Source organism: Lithobates pipiens, unplaced genomic scaffold (genome assembly GCF_037356315.1).
Source record: "Lithobates pipiens isolate NorthernLeopardFrog02 unplaced genomic scaffold, aLitPip1_a1.2 Scaffold_23, whole genome shotgun sequence".
Taxonomy (NCBI): domain Eukaryota; kingdom Metazoa; phylum Chordata; class Amphibia; order Anura; family Ranidae; genus Lithobates; species Lithobates pipiens.
The window spans coordinates 153,316,371-153,333,787 of NW_027507785.1; the positions used below are offsets into that span (position 1 = coordinate 153,316,371).

Below are 17,417 nucleotides of genomic sequence, written 5' to 3' on the forward strand. Positions count from 1 at the left end.
AAAGAAGCTAAGGAAGCTAATAAAGCAATGATTGCTAAAATTGAAAGATCTGATCGGGACATGAAGCATGTTTCACGTGAAGAGCCTAAAGAGCCCAAAAGATTTTATATTGGTATGGATGATGACTAACACATCAACTGTCAAAATAGTTGCACCACAAAGGTTGGTGTTCACAAAGATTGCAAAGGAAAAATTTTTATAAAAAAAACCAAACATGTCATAATTACCTGCTCTGTGCAGTGGTTTTGCACAGAGCAATCCACGCTCCTTCTCTTTTTTGGGTCCCCCGCTCGCCCTCTGGACCTCTCCCCTTTGCCAAGAGCCCCCCATAGCAAGCCACTGCAAGGCACCCGTGCGTGGACTCTCCCGAGCTGGTTTTCTGCATCCATAACACACACAGAGTGCGGCTCAGCCCTGCCCTGCCCCTGCTAATGGCCCCTCCTGCTGCTACATCTCAGCCAATAAGGAGGGAGAGACCCGGGAGAGCCTCGGGTACTCAGTACACATCACTGGATCGAGATCGGGCTTATGCAATAGTGTTCATTTACTACCGTCTTCTGCTTTCTCTTGACTATTTCTGGGTACAGATTGGGGTTCAAAACACTGATTTTGACAAAATTTGTAAAAAAAATAAAAAAATAAGGTTTCACATTGCAGTACTTGTAACTCTTTATCCTGATTAAGACAAAATAATTGTGATGAATACCAGTTGAACATTTAAAGGGTAACATATATATATATATATATATATATATATATATATATAAAGAAAAAATAATATAGCGTATACCACTGTGACAAGTCTTATTGTAATTGAATGTTATTTTTTTTTAAAATGACCTTTCCTTTTCAATCTGCAGCTCTGTAATTTTCTGAAAATGTAATGCAATATGACTGCCTGGAGTTGTTCTGTACATAGAATGTGTATTGAACACACCTCAGAAACATAATTTCCTGCTTGTGTGATTGGCTAACCAATATTCTCAGAAGTCTGCCTAAGACACAAGTCAAATTTCAGGCATCCCATGCAACAAAAATTAAATTTTTGGTGAGATACTTCCAATAGGAACACGTCTAAAGGGATGCAGGCCAAGCAGATTTCCCTAGTGCCCTGCAGCTGCACACCTGATTGATAATTATGAAACCCCTACCATAAGACCCATTTAGCACAGAGGAACAGATTTCTTCAGAAAAACAAAAGGTAGGAATCTGTAACAAAGGTTGTTACAATCCTTGCAATGTACATAGATCACCCAGAGGGGAATGTTTTTTTTCTCAACAAAAGTGGAGTAACGCTTAAAAAAATAAAAAAATAAAAAGAAAAAGAAAACCATGCGATAGCTATATGTAATAGATTTACTGCCAAGTTGGGTCAAATATGAAATATATAGTACAGAAAAGAGACAAACACACTCATTGCGGGCAGGGAAAAGATAAGATAAGATTAGAAAAGGACAATGTAGGTTCTTGGCAGAAAAAAAAGCTGACAGCTCCTAAACTCTAGTAAGCGGCAATGTCCAGCGTTTTTTTTTTTTTTTTCTTAAACAGGGGTTGTTGGCATCTTTAACAACCAAAGAATAGCTGCTGCTTGCTTGAGAATGAATCAGTCATCAGCGGGTTCCCCATAAAAACACTCATTGCCTGCAATGAAAAAAAAAAATTGTGAAAAAAGACAGTATTGGGTTTCCCTCCACATCCATACCAGACCCTTAGGTTTTGTATGGATTTTGAGGGAAACCCCCCATGTCAAAACAAAAAGAAAATGGCATGGAGCCCCCCAAAATCCAGGAAAGGGGGGGCAAGCGAGCGCTCCCTCCCTTCGGAACCATACCAGGCCACATGCCCTCAACATAGGGAGATTCTTTGGGACGGGGGGCTGTCCCCCCAAAGCACATTGTTCCCATTTTGATGGGGACAATGGACTCCTCCCCACAACCTTGGCCGGTGGTTGTGGGGGTCTGCAGGCGGGGGCTTATCATAATTGGTAAGCCCCCAGATCTCACCCCCCTTGTCCTGATCAGGGGTCAGGCTCGAAGGCCAATTGCTATAGCAGTTGCAGGACTACCACTAACCAGCAGGATAGGAACACAGGCAGTCACCCTGGCAGATGACACAGGCTCACCTGAGGTGCGGAGTCTAAGTACTAACCAGTTTTCACCAGAGCTCCAGATGGTGGAGATGGATTTAGCTGCGTGTTAGTACCAGGTCGCGGTCCTCAGGATCGCCCCACCAGGAGGTGAGCAAGCCGGGGTTCAGTAGCGGATGAGCAGGTAAGGATCAAACAGAAGCGTGGTCAGTAAGCAAGCCAAAAGGTCGGTAATGAGTTGTTGCAGATTGGGATCAGGCAGAAGCGTAGTCGTGGAACAAGCCAAGGGTCGATAACGAGCGGTAGCAGAGAAGACAGGAACGAGATACAGTCTGGAGATAGCACAATATTCTGGCAAGGAGAAAGTGCAGAGACATGGCTTATATCAGGAAGTTCATGGGAGGAGCAAAGAGTTCAAGGTTCAGCTGAAATCAAGGTACAAGGCAGGGCTGTCTAAAGGATCTGACAAAGCACTGTCCAGCATCTCAGATAGCTCAGAGAGAAGATTTATTGCCAGACACAGCTGAGGTTCCAGGTTCAAGTCTAGGTCCTGACAGTACTCCCCTCCTCCCAGGACGTCCACTGGACATCTTAGGGCCCAGTTTGTGAGGGAACCTCTGGTGGAATTCTCTTGTTAATCTAGGAGCATGAACATTCTGCTCAGGTTCTTCTGGCCCATATCCTTCCCATTGAACCAGATATTGCAATTTGTTCATATAGATCCTGGAATCAAGAATTTTCTCCACCACATATTCTTCTTCACCCTGTACCTTAACAGGTGGAGGGGGTGGAAGAATTCTTCCTGAAAAAGTATTTTCGTGAAAAGGTTTGAGTAGCGATATGTGAAACACAGAGTGAATGTTCATACTGGCTGGAAGTTTTAGGTGAAAGGTGACTGGGTTGATCTGGGCCAAGATCTGTAAAGGTCCCACAAACTTTTGTCCCAACTTTGCAGATGGAACATGAACCTTCAGATTTTTAGTAGGTAACCAAACTTGATCACCCACATGAAAGGTAGGAAGTGCTCTGTGATGTCTATCTGCAGGCTTTTTGTAACTTTCCTGAGCTTCCCTCAAAGTCTCGATCAATTTATCCTGGATCTCCTGTAAAGCAGTTGATCTGTTGGTAACAGCAGGAATCGCAGTTGAGATAGGGAGATCAGGGATAAAAGCTGGATGATGCCCGGTATTTAGTAAAAAAGGGGTCTGAGAGGTGGAGCTATGTTTAGAATTGTTATAAGCAAACTCCGCTGTAGGAAGATAGTCCACCCAGTCATCCTGAAGATAATTAACAAAACATTGAAGGTACTGCTCTAATGTTTGATTGGTCCGCTCGGTGTGACCATTAGACTGAGGATGAAAAGCATCAGCTAGATTAATTGTTACTCCTAGAGCTGAGCAAAAGCTTTTCCAAAATTTTGAAGTGAATTGTACTCCTCTGTCAGAAACTACATCTTCTGGAATTCCATGTAGTCTAAAGATTTCTCGAACCATCAACTCCGAAGTTTGTTCTGCAGAGGGTAATTCCTTGACCGGTATAAAGTGAGCCATCTTCGTGAAACGGTCAATAACAACCAAGATGGTGGTCATTTCTTTAGAGGGGGGTAAATCGACTACAAAGTCCATAGAAATTGATCCCCATGGTCTTGATGGGACAGGGAGTGGCTGGAGCAACCCCAAAGGAGAAGCTCGGGGTGTCTTATTGCGAGCACAGACCAGGCACGAGGCTACATAACCTTTGACATCTTTTGTACCCAGGCCACCAAAAGGAACGGGATAAAAGTTCCTCTGTCTTAGAAACTCCAAAATGTCCAGCAAGTTTGGAGTCATGAACCAACTTGAGGACTTCAACCCAAGCAACTTCAGGTACATAGAGATGATGTGCTTGAGTCCAGAAGCAATTTTTGTACTCAAGGATGATGTCCATAGGAGGATTTTTGAGGAGTGGGTCATTCTCATACCCTTCCTTGAGGAGACTCAAGAGTGCTTTAGAACTTGTGGCACCTAGAAAGTTCTTTTGAGGCAGGACTGTGTATTCAGAGTTGTTTTCCTGGAGAGGTCCAGACAACATTCGTGATAAGGCATCAGCCTAACCATTCCTTGACCCAGGTCGATATGAGATAATAAAATTGAACCTGGAAAAGAACAATGACCAACATGCTTGTCTAGAAGACAATCTCTTGGCAGAACGAATGAATTCCAGATTCTTATGATCTGTGAGAACGTTCACAGGATGCTTAGCGCCTTCCAGAAAATGCCTCCATTCAGAAAATGCTTCCTTAATTGCCAATAACTCCTTATTCCCAATATCATAATTTCTTTCGGCTGAAGACATTTAACGAGAGAAGTAAGCGCAAGGATGAAGCTGCATCTTTTCACCACGTTGTTGAGAGAGGATAGCTCCTACGGCCGAAGTCCGTAGCATCCACTTTCACTATAAAAGGTAATTCAGGATTGGGATGTACCAATACTGGTGAAGAAGTAAAGAATTTTTAACTTTACAAAAGCAGCCTGTGCCTCAGATGACCACACAAAGGGCACCCCTTTCTTTGTTAGTTGGGTAATTGGAGCTATCACCTTAGAGAAGTTCCTTATGAATTTTCTGTAAAAGTTGGCAAACCCAAAAAATCGTTGGATTTCCTTAATGTTTCCAGGGGCAGGCCAATCTACCACTGCTTTAATCTTCTCGGGATCCATGCTCACTCCATATGGAGAAACAATATACCCTAAGAACTGGAGCTGGGCTTGTTCAAACTCACACTTCTCCAGTTTGATGTAAATTCGATTCTGCCTTAATCTTTCAAAGACAGTGCAAACATGCCTGCGGTGCTCTTCCAGGTTATCAGAAAAGATAAGGATTTCATCCAGATAAGCAATGACAAATTGGTCCAACAGATCTCGAAAAACATCATTTATGAAGTGTTGAAAGGTCGCAGGGGCATTGCAGAGACCAAAAGGCATGACCAAGGACTCAAAATGTCCATATCTGGTTCTAAAGCCGGTTTTCCATTAGTCTCCTGGACGAATACGGACCAGGTTATATGCCCCCCCGTAGGTCAAGTTTTGTAAACACTTTGGCAGAACGAAGTCTTTCCAACATGTCCGAGATCAAGGGGAGTGGATAACGGTTTTTAATAGTAACCTTATTTATGTGCCTGTAATCAATGCATGGACGCAAGGTGGAGTCTTTCTTTTCAACAAAGAATAGGGCTGCTCCTGCAGGAGATGTTGAGTGTCTAATAAAACCGTTCTCTAAATTTTCATCAAGCCACTCCCTGAGCACTTTTAATTCAGGTTCTGACAGATTAAAAAAGGCGGGCGAAAGGTATTTCAGCCCCTGGGAGCATCTCAATGGGGCAATCGTATGGGCGGTAAGGAGGTAATTTATCTGCATTTTTCTTATCACAGACATCCCGGAACGTATGGTATTGTGGAGGCAAGTTGTGATATGACTGGGTAGTTACCACACCAACTTGCAATTCCTTGACCAGCGGAGAACTTTTTTAGTAAGATTCCCTACAGTGTTCCTTGCAGTGGGAAGATGTGAAATCTATGGTCCGTGTTCCCCAGTTCATAGGGGATTGTGAGTGGAGAACCAAGGAATGCCCAAAATGATGGGAAATTTGGGTGATGTAATCAACTGAAAGCTGATGGTCTCACGATGATCAGCCTCAAACTGGGTTACCAGAGGAACTTTTTTATGGGTAACAGGTCCTGAGGTTAAGGGTGAACCATCAACCGTTTCCATCTCAATAGGAGCAGATGTATTTCTGGCTTGAATGTTATTGCGGTGGGCAAACTCTATGTCCATAAAGTTTCCTCCAGCCCCAGAGTCCAGCATAGCAGAGTAGGGGATTTCATGGCCCTCAGAAATAAGCTTAATAGGGATGACAAAATGAGACAGTGGAGAATTTACTTTATTTTCTTCAAGAATCAATGGGGAGATAGACTGGGTAATAGAGTTGATTTGTTCAGACAGGATCAAATCAGTCGCCGCAATTGTTCTTCTAACCTTGTTAGGACAGTTAACTGCATAATGCCCAGAGTCTCCATGTTTTGGGCCAGAATATTCTGTCACGATTAGGGGTCAGGCTCGAAGACCAATTGCTATAGCAGTTGCAAGACTACCACTAACCAGCAGGATAGGAACACAGGCAGTCACCCTGGCAGATGACACAGGCTCACCTGAGGTGCGGAGTCTAAGTACTAACCGGTTTTCACCAGAGCTCCAGATGGTGGAGATGGATTTAGCTGCATGTTAGTACCAGGTTGCAGTCCTCAGGATCGCCCCACCAGGAGGTGAGCAAGCCGGGGTTCAGTAGCGGATGAGCAGGTAAGGGTCAAACAGAAGCGTGGTCAGTAAGCAAGCCAAAAGGTCGGTAACGAGTTATTGCAGATTGGGATCAGGCAGAAGCATAGTCGTGGAACAAGCCAAGGGTCGATAACGAGTGGTAGCAAATATAAGCGGCAGCAGAGAGGACAGGAGCGAGATACAGGCTGGAGATAGCACAATATTCTGGCAAGGAGGAAGTGCAGAGACATGGCTTTTATCAGGAAGATCATGGGAGGAGCAAAGAGTTCAAGGTTCAGCTGAAATCAAGGTACAAGGCAGGGTTGTCTAAAGGATCTGACAAGGCACTGTCCAGCATCTCAGATAGCTCAGAGAGAACATTCATTGCCAGACACAGCTGAGGTCTTGAGTTCAAGTCCAGGTCCTGACGCCCCATTTGAATGAGTAGGGGTACTGGTATGGATTGGGGGGGTCCCTCACTCTCTTGTTTTTCATGTAAAGATCCCTTGAAATAGAAATAAAAATGACAGGTCTTCTTTATGGAGAGATCTGGGGTCAAAAAGACCCCAAATCTCTTTACCTTTAAAAGTAAAAGATCAAAAAAAAAAAAAGTGATCATTCAAAAAAAAAAAAAAAAAAAATTCTTGCCAGAAGTGATGTCACAATGTCGCTCCTGTCCTCCAAGGCCATAGAGTCGAGTGTTAACTGCTTGATCACCAGCTGCAATGTCGGATCGTCAAACTGGCAAAAAATGTATGCTTATGACTATTGATCTCTTTGAAACTCCTTTTGTCACAGATAATCTTGTGATTTGCCTCTGAAAATACCTGGATCAGATGACAGCTATATTAAAACCTAAATTTACAAAAAAAAAATTTTTAAATACAGATTAAGCAAAAGGGACATTACTTACCTTCAGTGTGATGTGACCCTGTTCTTCAGTTTTTTAGATCAGGGTTTTTCAACCAGGGTGCCAAGAATCCTCTGGGGCACCGCAGCAAAATCACAAAAGCAGCTAAATTAAATATTTTTTATTGCTGGCTCAAGTGGAGGTCATTGGTTGCTAAGGAGGTAGTCGGGAACTTGCCTAGCATCCTTGGTTTTCCTTCACTTGCCTCTACAGACAATATGGAGGAATAGGTCAGCGGGGGCTGCCTGTGACTTCATAAGCAGTTCTCCTTCCACATCTTCTTTTCATGCACCCGAAAGTGTTGGGCTGGATTGGGGGTGTGGCCACCTCCTTCCCACCCTCGCACAGGAGACTTCTATGGCTGATCCAGCAGCTGAAGATGGAGTTGAGAAAACAGCCCTGCAAGTCTTCCCTCATCCTCAGTGCTGCGGAAAGTGGCAGATGGAGAGAGGCTTTTCATGCTTTTGCAAACTTGCTGACACTACCTACCATACAGCTCACTGACTAACACTACTTACCGCCCACTCACTGACTAACACTACATACAGTACCATCCACTCACTGACTAACACTACATACCACTCACTTACTGATGCTACCATACTGCTCACTGACTGCTACCGCCATACCTCTCACTGACTGCCGCCGCCATACCGCTCACTTACTCGCACTACCACTGCAAACTGCCCTGTCCTGTCCTGTCCACATATTTCTACAGGTACAAGGCAACTCTGTGTCACAACCTACTGACCACAGAACTCAGCCTGACATATATTTTAGGGCTTGTTCACACCAAGTGTGGTGCAGGAATGAGTGAGAATTTGCATGTATTACCACACTACACAGAAATTCACTACCATTTGGAGTCGCAGGTGGGTGCCATTCATTCTTATTGGCAACCTCATGCATCTAGCAAATGCACATGTGTTCACACCAGCTAAAATGAATGGTACCTCAGTACCATGCGTTTTGGTGCGGAGTGATTTTCTGAATTGTGCTGGCACCTGTTTTGCTTGTTTTACATGCATAGGGCAACCCACTGAAAGATTCAATGCATTGGAATGCACAAAAGTGTGTGCTTGGACGCACCTCCTGGTGTGCCCCAAAATTGAGCATAATTCTAAAGGGTGTATTGGAAACACGCTGGCTTTTGCAGTCGCACATGGGTGCCAATAATTCTTAATGGCACCCCAATGCATCTAACAAATGCACATGCGTTTGCACCCCTACAATGCATGGTACCTCAGTACCATGCGTTTTGGTGCAGTGTGATTTTAAGAAATGTGCCAGCAATTTTTGCTTGTTTAATGCCCATAGGGCAACCCATTGAAACATGCAATGCACGGAAACATACAAAAAAATGTGTGTGTGTGCTCGGACGCACCTCCTGGTGTGCCCCGAGATTGTGCATAATTCTAAAGGGTGCCTTGAGTGAAAAAAGGTTAAAAACACTGCTCTAGACAGTAATAATTTTCCTCCTCCAATGCACTAACAACCCCCCCACTTATAACCTCCACTGTAATCTTCCAGTGTGGCAGAGGTTAATAGAACCGAGGAGCTTTCATAACATATAACACCCATATTCACTCATTGACAGGGCTCTGTGCATGGAAAACTACAAGGTCCAGCAGCCTTTGCAACTGTCAGCTTGTAGATTTCAATGAACTACCACAGCGCTGTGGAGCTCATTCATGCTTCTTGTCAGATTGTACCTGCTTATCTGTACGCAATGTATGGGCAAGCAGATACACTGGAAGATCTGCTGGAGACCTGCATGGCACCAGTGATCTCCTAATCGCTGGTGCAATGCTTTACAGGCTCACAAAAAATTTAATAAATGCACCTTTTTTTTTACCTGCAAAAAATGCATTTATTATTTTTTCACAAAAGTGCTTTTCTGCCCAGCTCCTAAATTTATAGAAGATACTACAGCTTCTATGAATAAAACAGGATTTATGAATGGAGGACATGAGGATGATTGAAAGGTCCACCCCCTCCACTGTTACCAGAGAAAACCTAGCATATGCTGGAATAATTATAACTTCCACATGTCCTGGAATTCCCCAAGAATAGAAGCAGTCCATGACTAGGGTAAAAGACTTTCTTTCCGTTCGAATATCACTAGGATCACAGGTATGAATATAATGAGAATCGGTGCAAAATATCTTAATGTGGACCTTCAGTAATTTTTTTCCATCTATTAAATCTTCTGCCCTTGTTGTTTTAACTTTGGATAGTAATTTTTTTTTTCTGTAAATACAGCCCACTTCCTGTTTCTTGTCTGTTAAAAAGCTTAGGCTTCTGACATCATGCACAGCTCTCTCTCACTCTAGTGAGAGTTTACCCAGGAAGGTGGTGGGGGGGAGTCATGAGAGGGCCAATGAAAGTAAATCCGGGAAATGAACAGACAGCAGCTTCAGCTGCCCACAGTTAAAATGGTTGCAGCCAGACTCAGTGGAGGCAGACTGCAGTTCCTCTTTAAGAACTGTCTGTTTTACATTAACGATAGTGCATTTTGCAAGACTTCCAAATAAATCAGCTTACCTCCTCAGCCTCTTTGTAGTTTCCATCTGCAGCTTTGGCTTGGGCATAGTTAAAGTTGAAAGTATCATCATTGTAGAAATAACTCTAAGTTTGAAGCAATAAAATTATTAATGTAAAACAATACAATTCAGAAAAAAATCTTGTGCTATATCTCTTACCAAGAGTAATAAATAATGCTTTGGTAAAAATACAGAATTTTGGAAAAATGCAAAAGAGAACACAAAACACTGGTTGTGCAGAGTGCAAACGTTTATACACGTCACCAGTATATAGCAGCCATTCTACATTAAAAAAATTTTTTTTACTTTATGTTAATAATTGAATAACATGCATTAGTACATGCTGCCTCAAAATGCAGCTAAGTAGGTAGAGTCTAGCTCAGGCCAATTATTATTCTTGCATTGAATCCTCTGTTTACTCTGGACCACTATATGTTCTTATGGCATCCCCACATGTATACATTTCTAGTCTACTCTGTGGTATGAACTTGCTGGTGACAAAATAGAGATTTACAGATCCCAAAAGTGTGATAAAGTAAAAGGCACCAAATAACATACATTAATACTTAAACATGCAAAATATTTGCTGTTGTATGCATTGAGTTTTGATTAATGAAGAACAGCTAAATTACAAGGCACCTTGACAAAATTTAGGCTGATCTATGACCCGTAGATCCACCGCTGGGTGGATTGGGACAAATCCTCTATGCGGAGACATGGAGCACTCCTGACTCTATGCCCTTCTCCTCCCCTACCAATTCCAACATGACTGCCCACCAGTGCACAAAGCAAGGTCCATAAAGACATGGATGAATGAGTTTGGGGTGGAGGAACTTGACTGGCCTGCACAGAGTCCTGACCTCAACCCAATAGAACACCTTTGGGATGAATTAGGGTGGAGACTGCAAGCCAGTCCTTCTCGCCCGACATCAGTGCCTGATCTCACGAATGCGCTTCTGGAAGAATGGTGAAATCTTCCCATAGACACACTCCTAAACCTTGTGGATAGCTTTCCCAGAAGAGTTGAAGCTGTTATAACTGCAAAGGGTGGGCCAATTCAATATTGAACCCTACGGAATAAGACTGGGATGCCATTAAAGTTCATGTGCATGTGCAGACAGGCATCCCAAAACTTTTGTCAATATGATGTATTTATGAGGGGCTACTCTCTTGGATGCATTGTAGCAGGTGGAGTACAGAGAAAATGGTGTCAATTTGCTCTTGTTGTGGGCTTATCACATCTGTGATTTACGACTTTTATTGTGCAAGATTCATATCCTTTTGGTGAATTTCATGACAATGGTGGTATTGTGACACATTGGAATCCAAGATTTACCAGATTTACAACAATGTGAATTTATGCGAGTTGAGTACCTGTGTATTGTATTGTTGAGTATTAGTAGTGTCCGGAAGCTAGTTGTTAGGTAATGTGGACAGGATATAATCCCCAATCCTCATTAAATTAGTAGGTACGATGCCCGGTGGGCGCAGAGATGCCACTCGGTGTACATCTTGCGGCATGTATACGTTCCTTGATCATCTGATCGAGGGCGAATACTGCTGTGCAAAATGTAAACCCATGGTTTCCCTGGAAGCCAAGGTTCTGAATCTAGGGAAGCAACAGTCAACACTGAGAAGATACTCCATACTAAAGGAGAGTCGGGAACGTACCCGGCAGGTGCCAGCAGGGGCCAGCACAGAGGCGGGTGGAGACAAAGAGGTGCAGGCACTATAAACGAGTAAATGGGTGACCATCAGGAAGGATAGAGGGCGATGTGCCAGAGAGGCCAATCTTAGGCTGGAGCATGCCAATAAGTATGCTCCACTGAGTGACATTCGTGAAACCGGTCAGGAACCAGCACTGCTGGAGCTGAGGGAAGAGCTGCAGGGGAAGAACTGCTCCAGTGAGAGTGGGAGGGAAGTGAAGGGAAAGGATAGGCAGATTCTGGTGGTAGGGGACTCAATTCTTAGAAGGACAGAGAAATGGAGTATCTTATAGCTTCTGTACACAATATAGTTCCCCAGTTTAAAAAAATCTGTGAGCCCTGAGACCGGTCGGAATATGGGACCCCCCCCTGCCCGGAAACCCTCAATAACCACTATTGCCAGTCGCAACGTCACCCTCCTGGTATTTCCTTCCATTTCATCCATCTTCTCTGTGTACTAGATCAGGTTACCCCCCCCCCCCCCCCCGAGACTCACTTTGCCAACCATATGGGTGTTATTATTGTATTGTCAAACTCTGGCCTTCGGCCCGCTGTTATAAGGTTATTTTACCTTTTATAAACTGTATGTTATTTACTTTCTCTGTTATAGCTATGCAGTTCACCCCTGTGCCTGCATATGTGGATGATAACCTCTGGCTTTTAAAGTCAAAGTTTATGTCATATCATTTAATCATTTATGCTCAATTATTATTTCAGTGCTTAATTATATTGTATTTGCCCTGAATATTAATAAAAAATACAATAAAAAAAAAAAAAAAAAAGGACAGAGAGGGCAATCTGTCACAAAGACCTGAACCGCTGAACTGTATGCTGTCAACCGGGCGCTCGGGTTCGGGACATCACGAATCTGGTGGACAGATTACTGGGAGGGGCTGGGGAAGACCCGGCTGTCATGGTGCATGTTGGCACCAATGACAAAGTCAGAGGCAGATGAAGTGTCCTAAAGAACTATTTTAGGGACTTAGGAGCTAAATTGAGGAAAAGGACCTCTAAGGTAGTATTCTCTCTCAGGAATACTACCGGTACCTTGACCCACACCAGAAAGGCAGAGGGAGATTAGGAAAGTAAACAAGTGTCTGAGAAGCTGGTGTAGTAAGGAGGGGATTGGGTTCCTGGAGAACTGGGCCAACTTCTCAGTTGGTCACCAGTTCTATAGAAGGGAGAGACTGCGCCTAAATGAGGAGGGTACAGATCTGCTTGGAGTGAAGATGGCCGAAAAGTTAGAAGGGTTTTTAAACTAGTCAGCAATGAAAATATTCCAGAGGGTAGTATTGGGGGCATTAGTGGTAGGTTGACTAAAGCACATAAACCCGAGGTAAGTGTAGTACCAAGTCCTATTTGCAATCTTGGAACACTCAATAAGAGAACAGTATGTGAACGTTCTAAACTACGTGGCATATTCACCAATGCCAGGAGCCTGGTGGACAAGTTGGATGAACTAGAGATACTGATGAACGAGGACAATTTAGATTTTGTGGAAATTTCAGAGACCTGGTTCAATGGCTCTCAAGATTGGCTGGCAACCATTCAAGGGTATTCCCTTTATCGCAGGGATAGAAATGGTAAAAAAGAGGGAGGGGTATGCTTATATATCAGGAATAATGTACAAGTAAATGTGAGAGATGACATCAATAAAGGAGTTAGGGAAGAGGTGGAATCCTTATGGGTAGAGCTCCAAAAGGGATGAAGATAAGAGGAAAATAATACTGGGAGTATGCTATCTGCCCCCTAACCTGAGGGAGGAGGGGGAGATGGACCTCCTATCACAATTTGGATTGTGGCTCTCCAGATAGCCAGGGCCAGCGAAGGAGGCGTCGCTGGCCCCGTCACCTGGTATGGACTTAAAGGGGAATCCCTACGCCAAAAAAAAGGCGTGGGGGTCCCCCCTAGGTATCCGGTATCTCTCTATAGAGAGATACCGGAAGTGACGTATGAGCTCGCCGCTCATTCTCTGTTTACTTATTGTTGATTGATTTGCTTTTAAATGTGAGTACCCTGTAGTTACGCTATTGAATAAATGAGCTTGTGTTTAAAATACTACACTATCAAGCATCCTTTTTTACGCTCTTGTGAGGTATATCCGCCCTGGGGACATTCCGTTTGGGGACACAGAGAGACCCTTTTCAATTTGATGTCCACGCTGTAACCTTACAGCAGTAAGGTAAGGGGACACCTATCCACCCACTGAACGGAGTGAAGGAAAGGAATTTTTTCACCCGTGTCCGCATGACTCATTTTCAGTTTTTTGCATTTGCAGTGTTTGCACATTCATCTATATGGACTACACAGATAATTAATTTCTCTTTAATACATTGATTGTGAAGTTTATATATAGTTTGCAGTGTTTGTACGGATAAGTCTTGGCACTTGGCACTTTTTTCTTGGATTACCACAGGTTATGCACTGCACATGGTAATAATTTGTATGATTTTTCTATTTTTATAATTTTTTTGTTGTTTTGATCTTAATTTGATATAATCTCGCATGAATATATTTATCCAATATTTACACTCACTGTTTATGTTTTAATTGAAGGAGTGTTTAGTAGCACAAAATCACATTTTATCGTAAATTGCCTTCACTTATCTCCTTCCTTCTATTTTTTTCTACTTTGGAAATTCTTCCCCCTTCTCTCCCCCCGTTCTTCCTTTTTTCCCCGTTACTCTTACCCTCTTGCCCCAAACCCCCCCTTTTTTCTCCCCTTCTTTATTATTCCCCTCTATATTGCGGAGCAATATTACATATAGATACAAGGATATACAATGTAATACTGACCTATAATCACACACATAGGTTGTACTTGGATTTAAGTCTTCTTTCAACCTCACCTACTATGTAACTATGTCAAGTGGTGTGTCTGTGGACCTATAATGTTACATAATGGAATTATAATGTTATGTATTGGAACTTTGGAAGAGAAACACTGTAAATTTGTTTTATGTACAGTGGATATAAAAAGTCTACACACCCCTGTTAAAATTTCAGGTTTCTGTGATGTAAAAAAATGAGACAAAGATAAATAATTTCAGAAATGTTTCCACAGTTAATGTGACCTATAAACTGTACAACTCAGTTGAACTACAAACTGAAATCTTTTAGGAGGAGGGAAGTATAAATAAAAAAATAATAATATGGTTGCATACACTATTACTTTGTTGAAGCACCTTTTCATTACATTACACCACAGTCTATTTGGGTATGAGTCTATCAGCATGGCACATCTTGACTTGGCAAAATTTGCCCATTCTTTGCAAAAACACTCCAAATCCATCAGATTGTGAGGGCATTTCCCATGCACAACCCCCTTCACATCACCCCACAGATTTTCAATGGGATTCAGGTCTGGGCCCTGGCTGGGCCATTTCAAAACTTTAATCTTCTTCTGGTGAAGCCATTCCTTTGTTGATGTGGATGCATGCTTTGAGTCGCTGTCATGATGAAAGATGAAGTTCCTCTTCATGTTCAGCTTTCTAGCAGAAGCTTGAAGGTTTTGTGCCAATATTGACTGGTATTTGGAACTTGTGACAGACCTAGCTGGGACCGAGGCTCTTGGAGGGGACAGAATGCGAGCCTCTTGCCTTGTGATTATGGGCCCTCGCATTTGGGGGAACGGTGATCTTTGTGAGCTGTATTCCTGGGGACCCCTGAGGTGATGTTACTTGGATTCAGGTCTGTGCCCCCCCCAAGAAACACAGACTCTGAATATGTAAATGCCATGTTAGCAATAGACTAAATCACACTATTGGGACACAAACACTTAGATGCTAATATCATCACCTCCAGCCATCCTGACTGTCTTGTATAATTTTGTGTAAATGAGTCTAGTCTGAGTATTGAGTATTCACACATTGTTGTTTGTGCTAATTAACCCTGTGTTTATGTTTATGGTAATGTTTATTGAATAGTCAATCAGGGAGCTAGGAGACAAAGTCTTACCCTGAAAAGTTTTATCTCGCAGACAACTAGTCTGGGTCAATGATTAGATAATTAGCTCATGCTAATTAGGTTAGGTTTTAGTCTTCTACTGGATTATAAATACTTGTCCTTTTGGTTCTAAAAAAGCATTCCATGCTGAGCAGCTAAGCAAGTGTCGTCTTGTTTTGGGCTTGTAAGCGGTGGGAATATCTGATTGGAGTCAGATTGGAGGAAGTGGGATATACTGACGGAAGCACTCTATCCGAGTGTGGGATTGGTTCCGTCACAGAACGGTTCATAATTCCCTCTACCTTGACTAAGGCCCCTATTCCGGCTGAAGAAAAACAGCCCCAAAGCATGATGCTGCCACTGCGAGGCTTCACTGTGGGTATGGTGTTCTTTTGGTGATGTGCAGTGTTGTTTTTGCGACAAACATATCTTTTGGATTTATGGGCAAAAAGTTCAACCTTGGTTTCATCACACCATAACACATTTTCCCATATGCTTTTGGGAGATTTCAGATGTGTTTTTGCAAAATTTAGCCAAGCTTGCATGTTTTTCTTTATAAGAAAAGGCTTCCGTTTTGCCATTCTACCCCATAGCCCAGACATATGAAGAATACGGAACATTGTTGTCACATGTACCACACAGCCAGTACTTGCCAGATATTCCTGCAGCTCCTTTTATATTGCTGTAGACCTCTTGGCAGCCTCCTTGACCATTTTCTTCTCGTCTTTTCATCAATGTCCAGCTCTTGGTAATGTCACTGCCATATTTTCTCCACTTGATGACTGTCTTCACTGTGTTCTATGGTATATCTAATGCCTTGGAAATTCTTTTGTACGCTTCTCCTGACTGATAACTTTTAACAGATATCCCTCTAAAACTTTGCAACTCTCTGCAGACCATGGCTTTTGCAGTAGGATGCGACTATGAAAAAGTCAGGAAAGAACTACCAGAATGGCTAAACTTTATTTGGGGTTAATCAGAGGCACTGAACACCGCTAAATTTACAGTTAAAAGAGCACACTTATGCAACCACATTATTATTTTTTTTTTTTTTCTTATGACCCCCCTAAAAATATTTAGTTTGTTTTTCAATTGAGTTGTACAGTTTATAGGTCACATTAAAAGGTGGAAAAAGTTCTGAAATTATTTATCCTTTTTTTAACATCACAGAAACCTGACATTTTAAAAGAGGTGTGTAGACTTTTTATATCCACTGTATACTAGGGATGGGTGAACGGTTCGGCCCGAGCATAAGTTTGGTTGCCCGGATGTTCTGCGAACACCGAACAATATGCGGTGTTCGGGGGAAAAATTTGAAAGCCGTCGGAACACCGTTAAAGTCTATGGGACACTAGAATGAAAAATCAAAAGTACTAATTTTAAAGGCTTATATGCAAGTTATTGCCATAAAAAGTGTTTGGGACCCGGGTCCTGCCCCAGGGGACAAGTATCAATGCAATTTTTTTTTTTTTTTTTTTAAAACAGTTTTTTTCTGGGAGCAGTGATTTTTTTTAATGCTTAAAGGGAAACAAAAATGAAATGTTCCTTTAAATATCGGGGGGGGGCGTCTATAGTATGCCTGTAAAGTGTTTAGTGTAAAATGTCTGGTGTTTAGAATATTACCACAACAAAATGACATTTCTTAAGGAAAAATTGTCATTTAAAACTGATCGCAGCTGTAATGAATTGTCAGGTCTCTGCAATATAGATACGTTTAATTGAAAAAAAGAGCATGGGATCCCCCCCCCCCAGTCCATTACCAGGCCCTTTGGGTCTGGAATGAATATTAAGGGGAACCCCAAACCAAAATTAAAAATAAATTGCGTGGGGGTCCCCCTAGAATCCATACCAAGCCCTTTGGGTCTTAATTTGGTGCAGGGTTCCCCTTCATTTCCATATATTAAAAAAAATGGCATACCAGACCCTTATCCGAGCAT

At 42.6% G+C, this 17,417-nt stretch overlaps 1 protein-coding gene across 2 annotated transcripts in view; it reads right to left on the reverse strand.

Moving 5' to 3' along the window:
• The window catches only part of IFT56 (intraflagellar transport 56), an 872,526-nt gene that overhangs the window by 119,391 nt on the left and 735,718 nt on the right, over positions 1–17,417 (reverse strand). For both annotated transcript variants that reach the window (XM_077452501.1, XM_077452500.1), the window contains exon 14: positions 9,831–9,914. In XM_077452501.1, the coding sequence (XP_077308627.1) occupies positions 9,831–9,914 (84 nt within the window). The remainder of the gene's footprint in view (positions 1–9,830; positions 9,915–17,417) is intronic.